Source organism: Pecten maximus, unplaced genomic scaffold (genome assembly GCF_902652985.1).
Source record: "Pecten maximus unplaced genomic scaffold, xPecMax1.1, whole genome shotgun sequence".
Lineage (NCBI taxonomy): Eukaryota > Metazoa > Mollusca > Bivalvia > Pectinida > Pectinidae > Pecten > Pecten maximus.
Window position 1 is genome coordinate 12,453 of NW_022982634.1, and position 17,536 is coordinate 29,988.

Consider the following 17,536-nt stretch of genomic DNA (forward strand, 5'->3'; position numbering starts at 1 on the left):
TGATGTACTCCATACATCTAAAGGTTGGGGTCGTGGGATGATGTAAACCTGATGTACTCCATACATCTAAAGGTTGGTGTGATATAAACCTGATGTACTCCATACATCTAAAGGTTGGTGTGATGTAAACCTGATGTACTCCATACATCTAAAGGTTGGGGTCGTGGGGTGATGTAAACCTGATGTACTCCATACATCTAAAGGTTGGTGTGATGTAAACCTGATGTACTCCATACATCTAAAGGTTGGTGTGATGTAAACCTGATGTACTCCATACATCTAAAGGTTGGGGTCGTGGGGTGATGTAAACCTGATGTACTCCATACATCTAAAGGTTGGTGTGATATAAACCTGATGTACTCCATACATCTAAAGGTTGGGGTGATGTAAACCTGATGTACTCCATACATCTAAAGGTTGGTGTGATGTAAACCTGATGTACTCCATACATCTAAAGGTTGGTGTGATGTAAACCTGATGTACTCCATACATCTAAAGGTTGGTGTGATGTAAACCTGATGTACTCCATACATCTAAAGGTTGGTGTGATGTAAACCTGATGTACTCCATACATCTAAAAGTTGTGGTTGTGGAGTGATGTAAACCTGATGTACTCCATACATCTAAAGGTTGGTGTGATGTAAACCTGATGTACTCCATACATCTAAAGGTTGGTGTGATGTAAACCTGATGTACTCCATACATCTAAAGGTTGGTGTGATGTAAACCTGATGTACTCCATACATCTAAAGGTTGGTGTGATGTAAACCTGATGTACTCCATACATCTAAAGGTTGGTGTGATGTAAACCTGATGTACTCCATACATCTAAAGGTTGGGGTTGTGAGGTGATGTAAACCTGATGTACTCCATACATCTAAAGGTTGGTGTGATGTAAACCTGATGTACTCCATACATCTAAAGGTTGGTGTGATGTAAACCTGATGTACTCCATACATCTAAAGGTTGGTGTGATGTAAACCTGATGTACTCCATACATCTAAAGGTTGGGGTTGTGAGGTGATGTAAACCTGATGTACTCCATACATCTAAAGGTTGGGGTTGTGGGGTGATATAAACCTGATGTACTCCATACATCTAAAGGTTGGTGTGATGTAAACCTGATGTACTCCATACATCTAAAGGTTGGTGTGATATAAACCTGATGTACTCCATACATCTAAAGGTTGGTGTGATGTAAACCTGATGTACTCCATACATCTAAAGGTTGGGGTTGTGAGGTGATGTAAACCTGATGTACTCCATACATCTAAAGGTTGGGGTTGTGGGGTGATATAAACCTGATGTACTCCATACATCTAAAGGTTGGTGTGATGTAAACCTGATGTACTCCATACATCTAAAGGTTGGTGTGATATAAACCTGATGTACTCCATACATCTAAAGGTTGGTGTGATATAAACCTGATGTACTCCATACATCTAAAGGTTGGTGTGATGTAAACCTGATGTACTCCATACATCTAAAGGTTGGTGTGATGTAAACCTGATGTACTCCATACATCTAAAGGTTGGTGTGATGTAAACCTGATGTACTCCATACATCTAAAGGTTGGTGTGATATAAACCTGATGTACTCCATACATCTAAAGGTTGGTGTGATATAAACCTGATGTACTCCATACATCTAAAGGTTGGTGTGATGTAAACCTGATGTACTCCATACATCTAAAGGTTGGGGTCGTGGGGTGATGTAAACCTGATGTACTCCATACATCTAAAGGTTGGGGTCGTGGGGTGATGTAAACCTGATGTACTCCATACATCTAAAGGTTGGTGTGATATAAACCTGATGTACTCCATACATCTAAAGGTTGGTGTGATGTAAACCTGATGTACTCCATACATCTAAAGGTTGGGGTCGTGGGGTGATGTAAACCTGATGTACTCCATACATCTAAAGGTTGGTGTGATGTAAACCTGATGTACTCCATACATCTAAAGGTTGGTGTGATGTAAACCTGATGTACTCCATACATCTAAAGGTTGGGATCGTGGGGTGATGTAAACCTGATGTACTCCATACATCTAAAGGTTGGTGTGATATAAACCTGATGTACTCCATACATCTAAAGGTTGGGGTGATGTAAACCTGATGTACTCCATACATCTAAAGGTTGGTGTGATGTAAACCTGATGTACTCCATACATCTAAAAGTTGGTGTGATGTAAACCTGATGTACTCCATACATCTAAAGGTTGGTGTGATGTAAACCTGATGTACTCCATACATCTAAAGGTTGGTGTGATGTAAACCTGATGTACTCCATACATCTAAAGGTTGGGGTTGTGAGGTGATGTAAACCTGATGTACTCCATACATCTAAAGGTTGGGGTTGTGGGGTGATATAAACCTGATGTACTCCATACATCTAAAGGTTGGTGTGATGTAAACCTGATGTACTCCATACATCTAAAGGTTGGTGTGATATAAACCTGATGTACTCCATACATCTAAAGGTTGGTGTGATGTAAACCTGATGTACTCCATACATCTAAAGGTTGGGGTTGTGAGGTGATGTAAACCTGATGTACTCCATACATCTAAAGGTTGGGGTTGTGGGGTGATATAAACCTGATGTACTCCATACATCTAAAGGTTGGTGTGATGTAAACCTGATGTACTCCATACATCTAAAGGTTGGTGTGATATAAACCTGATGTACTCCATACATCTAAAGGTTGGTGTGATATAAACCTGATGTACTCCATACATCTAAAGGTTGGTGTGATGTAAACCTGATGTACTCCATACATCTAAAGGTTGGTGTGATGTAAACCTGATGTACTCCATACATCTAAAGGTTGGTGTGATGTAAACCTGATGTACTCCATACATCTAAAGGTTGGTGTGATGTAAACCTGATGTACTCCATACATCTAAAGGTTGGTGTGATATAAACCTGATGTACTCCATACATCTAAAGGTTGGTGTGATGTAAACCTGATGTACTCCATACATCTAAAGGTTGGGGTCGTGGGGTGATGTAAACCTGATGTACTCCATACATCTAAAGGTTGGGGTCATGGGGTGATGTAAACCTGATGTACTCCATACATCTAAAGGTTGGTGTGATATAAACCTGATGTACTCCATACATCTAAAGGTTGGTGTGATGTAAACCTGATGTACTCCATACATCTAAAGGTTGGGGTCGTGGGGTGATGTAAACCTGATGTACTCCATACATCTAAAGGTTGGTGTGATGTAAACCTGATGTACTCCATACATCTAAAGGTTGGTGTGATGTAAACCTGATGTACTCCATACATCTAAAGGTTGGGGTCGTGGGGTGATGTAAACCTGATGTACTCCATACATCTAAAGGTTGGTGTGATATAAACCTGATGTACTCCATACATCTAAAGGTTGGGGTGATGTAAACCTGATGTACTCCATACATCTAAAGGTTGGTGTGATGTAAACCTGATGTACTCCATACATCTAAAAGTTGGTGTGATGTAAACCTGATGTACTCCATACATCTAAAGGTTGGTGTGATGTAAACCTGATGTACTCCATACATCTAAAGGTTGGTGTGATGTAAACCTGATGTACTCCATACATCTAAAGGTTGGTGTGATATAAACCTGATGTACTCCATACATCTAAAGGTTGGTGTGATGTAAACCTGATGTACTCCATACATCTAAAGGTTGGGGTCGTGGGGTGATGTAAACCTGATGTACTCCATACATCTAAAGGTTGGTGTGATGTAAACCTGATGTACTCCATACATCTAAAGGTTGGTGTGATGTAAACCTGATGTACTCCATACATCTAAAGGTTGGGGTCGTGGGGTGATGTAAACCTGATGTACTCCATACATCTAAAGGTTGGTGTGATATAAACCTGATGTACTCCATACATCTAAAGGTTGGGGTGATGTAAACCTGATGTACTCCATACATCTAAAGGTTGGTGTGATGTAAACCTGATGTACTCCATACATCTAAAGTTGGTGTGATGTAAACCTGATGTACTCCATACATCTAAAGGTTGGTGTGATGTAAACCTGATGTACTCCATACATCTAAAGGTTGGTGTGATGTAAACCTGATGTACTCCATACATCTAAAGGTTGGTGTGATATAAACCTGATGTACTCCATACATCTAAAGGTTGGTGTGATGTAAACCTGATGTACTCCATACATCTAAAGGTTGGGGTCGTGGGGTGATGTAAACCTGATGTACTCCATACATCTAAAGGTTGGTGTGATGTAAACCTGATGTACTCCATACATCTAAAGGTTGGTGTGATGTAAACCTGATGTACTCCATACATCTAAAGGTTGGGGTCGTGGGGTGATGTAAACCTGATGTACTCCATACATCTAAAGGTTGGTGTGATGTAAACCTGATGTACTCCATACATCTAAAGGTTGGTGTGATGTAAACCTGATGTACTCCATACATCTAAAGGTTGGTGTGATGTAAACCTGATGTACTCCATACATCTAAAGGTTGGTGTGATATAAACCTGATGTACTCCATACATCTAAAGGTTGGGTTGATGTAAACCTGATGTACTCCATACATCTAAAGGTTGGGTTGATGTAAACCTGATGTACTCCATACATCTAAAGGTTGGGTTGTGGAGTGATGTAAACCTTTTTTTTTTTTTTTTTTTTTTGAATTTTTTTATTTTTCAAGATTTTTTTCATAAATACAAAACATTTGAAACATATATGCACACACATTCTCACTCTTACACCCACAGTAGCTATACTCCTGATTCATCATCATCATCATACATAATCAAACATCATCATCATCATCATATCAGCATCATCATCTTTATCATCATCTTACTCCTCATCATCATCGGTTCATCATCACCATCATCATCATCATCATACATAATCAAACATCATCATCATCATCATATCAGCATCATCATCTTCATCCATTCATCATCATCATCATCATCATCAAAAGAATCACACTTAATCATCATCATCATCTATCATGATATCATTATCCATACATAAATTATTATCATTTTTTTCATCACAATAAAACATCATCATCCTTATCATCACACAAAAAACATCATCTTCATCACGATTATTTTAAGCTTGAACCACAAGCCTCACATCTACTTACATCATTTACATATTAATTAACATACATACATAACCTAACCTAAATTTATACAGAGTGAGAAGGAAGCAGACAGACATACCATCACACAGACAAGACAGACAGATAGACACAGACAGACGCACCATTACACAGACATACACACACACACACACTTCGACACCGACAGACACACACATAGACGCACCATCACACAAGACAAAACAGACACACGCAGACAGACAGACGCATAACCGGACACACCATCACACATAGAACGCACACACACAAAGACAGACAAAAATAAACATGACTGAAGCATGGGAGAAAATTTCTTTAAATGGTAAAAATAAAAAGTAATGGAAAGGAGCTAGAACAGGCGATGTCAGTCTTTGGGGACCTAAAGCTATATATGCAAAGAGGAACTATCTTTTTCAGATGACTATAAATCTAGAACAGGTTTCCATTTCTTCCAATTGAGTTCAAATTGCCTTTTAATTTTCTCACTTTTACTGTAATTAATGTATTGTTGAATAGAAAAATGATCTTTGATGACATTAATAAGTGCATTAAGATTTAAAGAGTTGCTGAGACATCTAGTTTTATAAATATAATGCTTGATAAGAATTAAAATTTCGTTATCAACATTACTGCAGTACTGTGATACTATACCAAACAGGAAGGATTCTTTATTGTAAGCAAACGGAATTAAAAGTATATCAAGTAGTGCTTCAAATCTCTGTAATAGTGACTGAACCTCTTGACATTCCCATAAGCAATGCACTATTGTTTCACGCTCCATACAACATAAGTTACATAAAATACTAGGACTTAAGTTTATTTTAAAAAGGAATGTGTTTGTTACCAAAATATGGTGTATAATTCTCACTTGGAACCACTGTAATTTAGAACATTTGAGTGATGTAAACCTGATGTACTCCATACATCTCTAACATCTCTAACAGTAACACACACTCTCTAACAGTGACACAGTCTCTCTAACAGTGACACACACTCTCTAACAGTGAGACACACTCTCTAACAGTGACACACACTCTCTAACAGTGACACACACACTCTTACAGTGACACACTCTCTAACAGTGACACACACTCTCTAACAGTGACACACTCTCTAACAGTGACACACACTCTTTAACAGTGACACACACTCTCTAACAGTGACACACTCTCTAACAGTGACACACACTCTAACAGTGACAGACTCTTTAATAGTGACACACACTCTCTAACAGTGACACACACTCTCTAACAGTGACACTCTCTAACAGTGACACAGTCTCTCTAACAGTGACACTCTCTCTAACAGTGACACACAATCTCTAACAGTGACACACACTCTCTAACAGTGACACACACTCTCTAACAGTGACACACACTCTCTAACAGTGACACACTCTCTAATAGCGACACACTCTCTAACATTGACACACTCTCTAACAGTGACATACACTCTCTAACAGTGACACTCTAACAGTGACACACTCTCTCTTACAGTGACACACTCTCTAACAGTGACACACACACTCTCTAACAGTGACACACACTCTCTAACAGACACACACACTCTCTAACAGTGACACACTCTAACAGTGACACACTCTCTAACAGTGACACACTCTCTAACACTGACACACTCTCTAACAGTGACACACTCTCTAACAGTGACACACACTCTCTAACAGTGACATACACTCTCTAATAGTGACACTCTCTAACAGTGACCCACACTCTCTAACAGTGACATTCTAACAGTGACACACTCTCTCTAACAGTGACACACACACACTCTAACAGTGACACACACTCTCTAACAGTGACACACTCTCTAACAGTGACACACTCTAACAGTGACACACTCTCTAACAGTGACATACACTCTCTAACAGTGACATACACTCTCTAACAGTGACACACTCTCTAACAGTGACACACACTCTCTAACAGTGACATACACTCTCTAATAGTGACACTCTCTAACAGTGACACACACTCTCTAACAGTGACATTCTAACAGTGACACACTCTCTCTAACAGTGACACACTCTCTAACAGTGACACACACTCTCTAACAGTGACACACACTCTCTAACAGTGACATTCTAACAGTGACACACTCTCTCTAACAGTGACACACTCTCTAACAGTGACACACACTCTCTAACAGTGACACACACTCTCTAACAGTGACACACTCTCTAACAGTGACACACTCTCTAAGTAACAGTGACACACTCTCTAACAGTGACACACACTCTAACAGTGACACACACTCTCTAACAGTGACACACACTAACAGTGACACACTCTCTAACAGTGACACACTCTCTCTAACAGTGACACACGCTCTCTTACAGTGACACACTCTCTAACAGTGACACACTTTTAACAGTGACACACTCTCTAAGTAACAGTGACACACTCTCTAACAGTGACACACACTCTCTATCAGTGACACACACTCTCTAATAGTGACACACTCTCTAACAGTGACACACATTCTCTTACAGTGACACACTCTCTAACAGTGACAAACAATCTCTAACAGTGACACACTCTCTAACAGTGACACACACTCTCTAACAGTGACACACACACTCTAACAGTGACACACTCTCTAACAGTGACACACACTCTCTAACAGTGACACACACTCTCTAACAGTGACACACTCTCTAACAGTGACACACACTCTAACAGTGACACACTCTTTAATAGTGACACACATACTCTAACAGTGACACACTCTCTAACAGTGACACACACTCTCTAACAGTGACACACTCTCTAATAGTGACACACTCTCTAACATTGACACACTCTCTAACAGTGACATACACTCTCTAACAGTGACACTCTCTAACAGTGACACACTCTCTCTTACAGTGACACACTCTCTAACAGTGACACACACACTCTCTAAAAGTGACACACACTCTCTAACAGACACACACACTCTCTAACACTGACACACTCTAACAGTGACACACTCTCTAACAGTGACATACACTCTCTAACAGTGACATACACTCTCTAACAGTGACATACACTCTCTAACAGTGACACACTCTCTAACAGTGACACACACTCTCTAACAGTGACATACACTCTCTAATAGTGACACTCTCTAACAGTGACACACTCTCTAACAGTGACATTCTAACAGTGACACACTCTCTCTAACAGTGACACACACTCTCTAACAGTGACACACACACACTCTAACAGTGACACACACTCTCTAACAGTGACACACTCTCTAACAGTGACACACTCTCTAGCAGTGACACACTCTCTAAGTAACAGTGACACACTCTCTAACAGTGACACACTTTCTAACAGTGACACAAACTCTCTAACAGTGACACTCTCTAACAGTGACACACACACTCTCTAACAGTGACACACACTCTCTTACAGTGACACACACACTCTCTAACAGTGACACACACTCTCTAACAGTGACACACACACTCTCTAACACTGACACACTCTAACAGTGAAATACACTCTCTAACAGTGACATACACTCTCTAACAGTGATACACTTTCTAACAGTGACACACACTCTCTAACAGTGACATACACTCTCTAATAGTGACACTCTCTAACAGTGACACACACTCTCTAACAGTGACATTCTAACAGTGACACACTCTCTCTAACAGTGACACACACTCTCTAACAGTGACACACACACACTCTGACAGTGACACACACTCTCTAACAGTGACACACTCTCTAACAGTGACACACTCTCTAACAGTGACACACTCTCTAAGTAACAGTGACACACTCTCTAACAGTGACACACACTCTCTAACAGTGACACACTCTCTAAGTAACAGTGACACACTCTCTAACATTGACACACTTTCTAACAGTGACACAAACTCTCTAACAGTGACACTCTCTAACAGTGACACACTCTCTCTAACAATGACACACTCTCTAACAGTGACACACACGCTCTAATAGTGACACACTCTCTCTAACAGTGACACACACTCTCTAACAGTGACATACACTCTCTAACAGTGACACACACTCTCTAACAGTAACACACACTCTCTAACAGTCACACATTCTCTAACAGTCACAAGTTCTCCAGATTCTGTTGCTTGTGTGCACTCTGTAAATTATTTCACAAAGTACAAGTAAATCAAATAATGATGGAAACCTGTTAGGTTATATCAATAGTATAATCTTTTTAAAGGAGACTTTGGGGACTTGCAGGATGTAGAGGGGATAGTGATAAACAGAGAGAACAGACATATTTAACCCAGACATCACCACAATATTGAATCTTTTTACTGTTGAAATATCACTAGAATTTAATGGATTTTATATCTTTTCCAGAAACTGCTGTTGCCAAACTCCAGAATAACCATGTAGGCGTGGGTCACCCCCGACACCTAGCGGCTGCAAATGACCAGGTGAGTACAAATAAGAGAGATCACAGCCACAAATGACCAGGTGAGTACAAATGAGAGAGATCACAGTCACAAATAACCAGGTGAGTACAAATGAGAGCTATCACAGCCACAAGTGGTCAGGTGAGTATTAATGGGAGATAGGTGAGTATTAATGGGAGATATCACAGCCACAAGTGGTCAGGTGAGTATTAATGAGAGATATCACAGCCACAAGTGGTCAGGTGAGTATTAATGAGAGATATCACAGCCACAAGTGGTCAGGTGAGTATTAATGGGAGATATCACATCCACAAATGATCAGGTGAGTATTAATGAGAGCTATCACAGCCACAAGTGGTCAGGTGAGTATTAATGAGAGATATCACAGCCACAAGTGGTCAGGTGAGTATTAATGGGAGATATCACAGCCACAAATGGTCAGGTGAGTATTAATGGGAGATATCACAGCCACAAATGGTCAGGTGAGTATTAATAAGAGATATCACAGCCACAAATGGTCAGGTGAGTATTAATAAGAGATATCACAGCCACAAATGGTCAGGTGAGTATTAATGAGAGCTATCACAGCCACAAGTGGTCAGGTGAGTATTAATGAGAGATATCACAGCCACAAGTGGTCAGGTGAGTATTAATGGGAGATATCACAGCCACAAATGGTCAGGTGAGTATTAATGGGAGATATCACAGCCACAAATGGTCAGGTGAGTATTAATAAGAGATATCACAGCCACAAATGGTCAGGTGAGTATTAATGGGAGATATCACAGCCACAAATGGTCAGGTGAGTATTAATAAGAGATATCACAGCCACAAATGGTCAGGTGAGTATTAATGGGAGATATCACAGCCACAAATGGTCAGGTGAGTATTAATGGGAGATATCACAGCCACAAGTGGTCAGGTGAGTATTAATGAGAGATATCACAGCCACAAGTGGTCAGGTGAGTATTAATGGGAGATATCACAGCCACAAATGGTCAGGTGAGTATTAATGGGAGATATCACAGCCACAAATGGTCAGGTGAGTATTAATAAGAGATATCACAGCCACAAATGGTCAGGTGAGTATTAATGGGAGATATCACAGCCACAAATGGTCAGGTGAGTATTAATAAGAGATATCACAGCCACAAATGGTCAGGTGAGTATTAATGGAAGATATCACAGCCACAAGTGGTCAGGTGAGTATTAATGGGAGATAGGTGAGTATTAATGGGAGATATCACAGCCACAAGTAGGTGAGTGCTAACAGGATATCTCAAAATCTATAGCCAAAAATATACAGATGAGTAACGTGGTATCTCGCAGTCTACAGCCACTAACGACCAGGTGAGTACTGTGGTATCTCACAGTCCAGGGCCACTAACGACCAGGTGAGTACTGTGGCATCTCACAGTCCAGGGCCACTAACGACCAGGTGAGTACTGTGGCATCTCACAGTCTACAGCCACTAACGACCAGGTGAGTACTGTGGCATCTCACAGTCCAGGGCCACTAACGACCAGGTGAGTACTGTGGTATCTCACAGTCCAGGGCCACTAACGACCAGGTGAGTACTGTAGTATCCCGCAGTCTACAGCCACTAACGACCAGGTGAGTACTGTGGTATCTCAGTCTACAGCCACTAACGACCAGGTGAGTACGGTGGCATCTCACAGTCTACAGCCACTAACGACCAGGTGAGTACTGTGGTATCTCAGTCTACAGCCACTAACGACCAGATGAGTACGGTGGTATCTCAGTCTACAGCCACTAACGACCAGGTGAGTACTGTGGCATCTCACAGTCTACAGCCACTAACGACCAGGTGAGTACTATGGCATCTCACAGTCTACAGCCACTAACGACCAGGTGACTACTGTGGCATCTCACAGTCTACAGCCACTAACGGCCAGGTAAGTACTGAGGGGCCGCGGTGGCCGAGTGGTTAAGGTGTCCCGATACTTTATCACTAGCCCTCCACCTCTGGGTTGCGAGTTCGAAACCTACGTGGGGCAGTTGCCAGGTACTGACCGTAGGCCGGTGATTTTTCTCCGGGTACTCCGGCTTTCCTCCACCTCCAAACCTGGCACGTCCTTAAATACCCCTGGCTGTTAATAGGAAGTTAAACAAAATAAACCAAACCGAACTGTGGCATCTCACAGTCTACAGCCACTAACGACCAGGTGAGTACTGTGGCATCTCACAGTCTACAGCCACTAACGACCAGGTGAGTACTGTGGTATCTCACAGTCCAGGGCCACTAATGACCAGGTGAGTACTGTGGCATCTCACAGTCTACAGCCACTAACGACCAGGTGAGTACCGTGGTATCTCACAGTCTACAGCCACTAATTAATATAACAACCAGGTGAGTCTAAACCACTAACTATAAGGTGATTACTGTGGAATCTCACAGTGTACATCGCGTGATGAGAAAAGCTATCTCTAAATATCTTGTATGGTGTGTTACATTGCATGACCCACTGGTCCACACCACACATAAGGCTGTTTTATGAGCGACCAGGCCATTGAGGTACTCTGTGTGAAGGATTATATTGCAGATTTATTAGTTTTTTCATGGCCTTCAAATGAGTTTATTTCTACTGGTTCCATATTGCAAGCTAAAATTGATTTAGTTATCTTGGTGAAGGGAGCCGTATGCTTTTGTTTGTGTATTTGTGCATTTCAGATTTTTTGTGAGGATTTCTCTAAGATATAAAATGTAAAAAAAAACTTCTCTGCTATAAAAACCAGTGTCAGCAACTAGCAATGGATAAAATATCTCGTCGTGTCAAAATCAACCCTTTACTTTAAAGGTCATTGCACAAGTTAACAAAAAGGTCTTAAAATCAATATCATTATCACCTTTATGTTTTTAGATGATGTTCATTTTGTTATACATATTTAAACATTTCATTTTCAATTCAAAAATGATATTGAAATTATCAATCATAATAAAAGATGACTAAGCAGGTGATTCCAGTACAATTTGAACAGATCACATATTATATATAGGGGCAGTATCTTGTAGATATGATAGATATGGAGTTTATTAGAATTGAATACTCATCTTTCAAGTTAAAATATCGTTAAAGGTCAGGCTGGACCACTTTTGAAATCAAAAGATTGTGTATAAAATATCTAATGCGCCCATCAACCGATTTTAATTAATTCATCACAGTGTCAAAGTTAACTCGAGACAGGCTACCGATTGAAGGCATTTCTCAAAATAGTATATACCATGCAAAATTGCCTGCCTGACCTTACAGGGATTGGAATATTCATTCGGGAATATATTTTGCTGTGGAGCGATTGAATTCTGATATAAGAGGATAGATGTGTAGCTGGCAGAGAGGTGAAGTAGTTTATGTAGACACCGCTGTTTTGTTCTGCTGGTGATCAAATTATGTTGGCCATTTTACAAAACTCAATATCTTTTGGCAAATTGCATATCTAAAATTGGTACCCATAGCCAGCAGGAAGTATGATTTACAGTCTCAGAACCCCTAGACTCTTACTGCCAAACGACCCCTGTTGACCTCCTGACAAATTACTGTCAGATGCCTCAAATGCTGCTGTCATTTGTGAAAACTCTCTCAGCCATCAGACTGGCTCAGCTGACAACAGATTTATCCCATGACACTCAGTGTTTTATAGCTTTTTCCTCGTCTGGTGTGTATTTTGGATCAGAAACATAGACAGCAATGATTCCTTATCAGCTTTGATGATGGAATTTTGAATGAAATTGTAACTTCAATGTTTTAGTTCTCCTAGCCTGTATTAGCAGAGTGAGTGAGTGAGCAGAGTGGGGCTCAGAAGGGAAAATGAAACTTAATATTTAAAATAGTCTCCTTACTAATTAATAGAGAAATCTTAACCTTTACATGTATAGTTACACATAATTAAGTATGCAACATTCCAAGGTCAAATCAACTCTTGTGCTGTACTCATTTTGAATAAATAATTAGTTTAATTTAGACCTCTCAGGAACATTATATATAAATAAATGAAATGGGTATCATTGGTGGCAGGGATCAACCGGCTGACTTTTAAGTTTCAGGAGATAGCTCTGGTGACTATGTCCCTGCAGGTTTTAGCCCACCATTATCAGATGGTGGGCTATTCAAATTGCCATACATTCTGTGGGCCATTGGTCCAAAGTCTGTCAATAAACGATCCTTGTTATCTTAAGAGTTACTGGAACTTGGAAGGATACTTCTCTAACTAAACATGTAGGTTCTCCTGGGTCCCTAATTGTGCCCATTCACTTCTGATTGTGATTAGGTAAACAAAATGGCCGACAGGCGGCCATCTTAGATTTCAACAGTAGAAGTTTGTTATTTAAAGAATGAGATTTATATTTTCAACATTCATGAGGTTATACACCATTGGCTTCTAAACATATTCCATGAATCACGTTATGTCATGGTAAATATGTCCAGAAAGCCAATGGTGTTATGATCTCATGAACGTTGAAAGAATAAATCTCATTCCTTATATTTACATTGTGAGGATTTCTTAAAGCACCCAATATTTAAAAAAATGCATTTTTCCACCTTTTGACCTGGGAGTGACCATGAAGAAAGAACAACCATTTTAGACAGTTCTTGGCATGGTCTTAGCAACATGTATAAAGATTGGTCTGGCCTCCTTTATTATAATCACTGCAATATCCAGGCAGGTGAAACAGGCCCTCTAAGCCTCTTTTTTCTTAGGGGCATTGTAATTTTTGGTGTCTTTTGTTGTGTATTGGTGAATGTTGAACGGCGAGGGGATTTGTATTGCCAGAGATGTCCTTGTTTCTACTATGATACAATTTTGTAAATCTTTTTCCTGACCTTTTTGTAGGTGGAACTGACAGGCACTGGACTTGATGATGGAGTCCTCATCTACAACCGAATCCCCAAAACAGGAAGTACTTCTTTCGCTGGAATTGCCTATGATCTCTGTAAACGCAACAAGTTTCATGTCCTTCACGTCAACACAACAAAGAACGCACACATCCTGTCACTCTCAGATCAGGTCAGTAATTAGCTCACCTGGTCCAAAGGGTGGTTCAGCTTATATTGTGGTGAGGCATCTGTTGGCTTGCTGTCATTTGTCAATTTTTCATTTAAATTGCTACTTTTCATGAATGACTGAATGGATTTTGACTAAATTTGGTCAGAGGCATCCTTGGAGGATGGATGGAAAACAAATTTTGCATAAATAGTGACCCTTTAAGGGATTGCCCAATAGCAGAAACAGAGGCGTTCCTTTAAATTGCTACTTGTCATGAAAGAATGAATTCTGACCTATTTTGTCTGAAGCATCCTTTGCTAAAGGGAACCAATTTTGCATATGCTATGGGTCTGAATGGCAAGCCTTATTGGGGAAATGTAGCAAATTCTGAAAAACCCTTCTGTAGTAATGAAAAGGATTTGGTTATTATTTGGTCTGAAACATTATTGGGTGAAGGGAAACATAGTTCTCATAATTTATGACTCTGACTTCTCTTTGGCTGGAGGGATGTGGCCCAATAGGAAAAATATAGCAAATTCTTTAAAATCCTTCTTCTATAGAAAAAATAAAAGAATTTGGCCCATAATTGATCGAAAGTGTCAGTGGATGAAAGGGGACCAATTTACATGTATAAACAACATAAATTGGGACTAGTTATCAAGAACATTATAATGGATTTTGACCTAGTTTGGTATGAAGCATCCTTCACTGAAGGGGATTTTGACCTAGTTTGGTATGAAGCATCCTTTACTGAAGGGGAACCAATGTTTTATAAACGGTGGGTCTGGCCCACAAGGGCCAGAGGGGACAGGGCTCAATAAGGGAAATATAGCAAATCCTTTAAAATCCTTCTTCTTCTTCAGCCATTAAAGGATTTGGTCTATCTCAATAACCTGAGACATGTTTGGATGAAGGGTAATCAAGTTTGTATAAAAGGGCTCAATCTGCCCCCTTTTTTTAATAGGGAGGAGATCTAATTGATTATTTGAAATCCTTCTTCTTCTGTAGAAATGTGGAGTGGTTTGCCATAATTACTGCAATATCCATGTGAGCGATATACATGACTTGTAAGTCAGAATGAACTGCTATCTTTTACTCTTTGCAGTTGTGAAAAATATTAATATTCTGTCATACTCGTGAAATATATGTTATATTCAATGGGAAACCATTCAATGTCCTCTGTATACATAAAAGATATAGCTGTAATTGATCATTGCTAACTAATTTACATTAATTGCTTTCACTAATTACCCTGTCACTGCCTGGAAATGTGATATTGACACTTGCTGGTACATGTCGTACATATGTATCAATTCCATGCTGACTGAATGTAAATAAACAGTCAGCAGGTAATGGCTTGCAGTGTCCCAAAGTGCTGTCAGTGTCCCACATGTGCTGTCAGTGTCCCACATGTGCTGTCAGTGTCCCACATGTGCTGTCAGTGTCCCACATGTGCTGTCAGTGTCCCACATGTGCTGTCAGTGTCCCACATGTGCCGTCAGTGTCCCACATGTGCCGTCAGTGTCCCACATGTGCCGTCAGTGTCCCACACGTGCTGTCAGTGTCCCACATGCATTGTCAGTGTCCGTAATGTGCTGTCAGTATCCCACATTCGCTGTGAATGTCCCACGTGTTGTCATTGTCCCACATATGTTGTCAGTGTCCCACATGTGTTGTCAGTGTCCCACATATGTTGTCAGTGTCCCACATGTGATAATGTCCCACATATGTTGTCAGTGTCCCACATATGTTGTAAGTGTCCCACATGCACTTTCAGTGTCCCATATGTGGTGTCAGTGTCCCACATGTGCTGTCAGTGTTGCACATGGTTGTTAATGTCCCACATGTGCCGTCAGGGTCCCACATGCATTGTCAGTGTCCCACATTGGCTGTGAGTGTCCCATATGTGCTGTAAATGTCCCAAATGTGCTGTCAATGTTCGACATGTGTTGTCAATGTTCGACATATGCTGTCAGTGTCCCATATACACTGTCAATGTCCCCCATGCGCTGTCAGCAAAAAAAATCCAAATTATTGCTCCAAATTTTTTTTTCTGGGTGCATCCTTTTTGTTGACCCTTTGAATAATGTTAAATGATCATGTTTCTTTGTATTTGTGTCTCTAAGACATTTTGTTGCTGTTAATTTGAAGTCAAATTACAATTTTACTGGACCACAAAGTAGTATTGTTCTATAAGGTAATAAAGAGCACATCTTTCCTGTTGTTAATTTCAGTTTCCACTTTCCTAAATTCACTGTTTCAGATTTTTTCTGGTAAAATATATTTTTCATTGTGAGGAGGAAAAATCAATTTAGTGATGTTTACTTTGCATTGTGTGAGTGTGATAGAAGTAAAATGGCAGAAAATAAAAACCCTTCACTTGATACGGAATGGAAACACTGACACGTTGATGATAGTGTATTTGTGCATGCTAGGTTTATTTTACGACTTCGGGTGATTTATTTCCTTTCGTCTGTACCATCTGAATCGCTGTTAAGTGAATTTGGTAAGTTTTCACTTAATTTCCCTCCACCATGATGTACCATAGGTATGATGATGGTATTAGCGTGTGAAGAGGCCATATATTACCTTTGTCTTCTGTTTGATGTTCCAGTAAAACGAAACAGGTTACATCCTTTACATCATGTTGGTAAAGAGTTTTATGTTTTTAAGAAAACACTGCCCCATTATGGGAGAAGATTGTATCGGTATTGTTCAGCTGCTAACAGTGATTAAATCTCGCAGTATTATTATTACATTATCATCTGAGGAGAGGAACGGAGCCTAGTGTCACCCACATCATCAGTGGTCCTGTGTATAGTCCCTGGCAGCTAGTCTCCCACAGTCTCAGAAACAAGTGAAGCTAGTGTCACCCTCATCCTCAGCAGCTCACTGTAGTCCCTGTTAGGCCTTACAGTCCTAGAAACAAGTGAAGCTTAATGTCAACCACATCCTGCAGTTCCTTATATTCCCAGAAATTCCCATACAGTCC

General features: G+C 40.2%; 1 protein-coding gene across 1 annotated transcript; it reads left to right on the forward strand.

Moving 5' to 3' along the window:
- The first annotated feature begins 9,462 nt into the window (after positions 1-9,462).
- On the forward strand, positions 9,463-14,867 carry LOC117320673 (heparan sulfate 2-O-sulfotransferase 1-like). The gene is made up of 2 exons (XM_033875189.1): positions 9,463-9,561; positions 14,392-14,867. The coding sequence occupies exons 1-2, from the start codon at positions 9,463-9,465 to the stop codon at positions 14,575-14,577; spliced, it is 285 nt and encodes a 94-aa protein (XP_033731080.1). The 3' UTR covers positions 14,578-14,867.
- The last annotated feature ends 2,669 nt before the right edge of the window (positions 14,868-17,536 follow it).

Coding starts and splice junctions, on each gene's coding strand:
- LOC117320673 (XM_033875189.1), top strand. CDS start 9,463: ATGGATTTTATATCTTTTCCAGAAACTGCTGTTGCCAAACTCCAGAAT. Junction 9,562..14,391: donor TAGCGGCTGCAAATGACCAG/GTGAGTACAAAT, acceptor ACCTTTTTGTAG/GTGGAACTGACAGGCACTGG.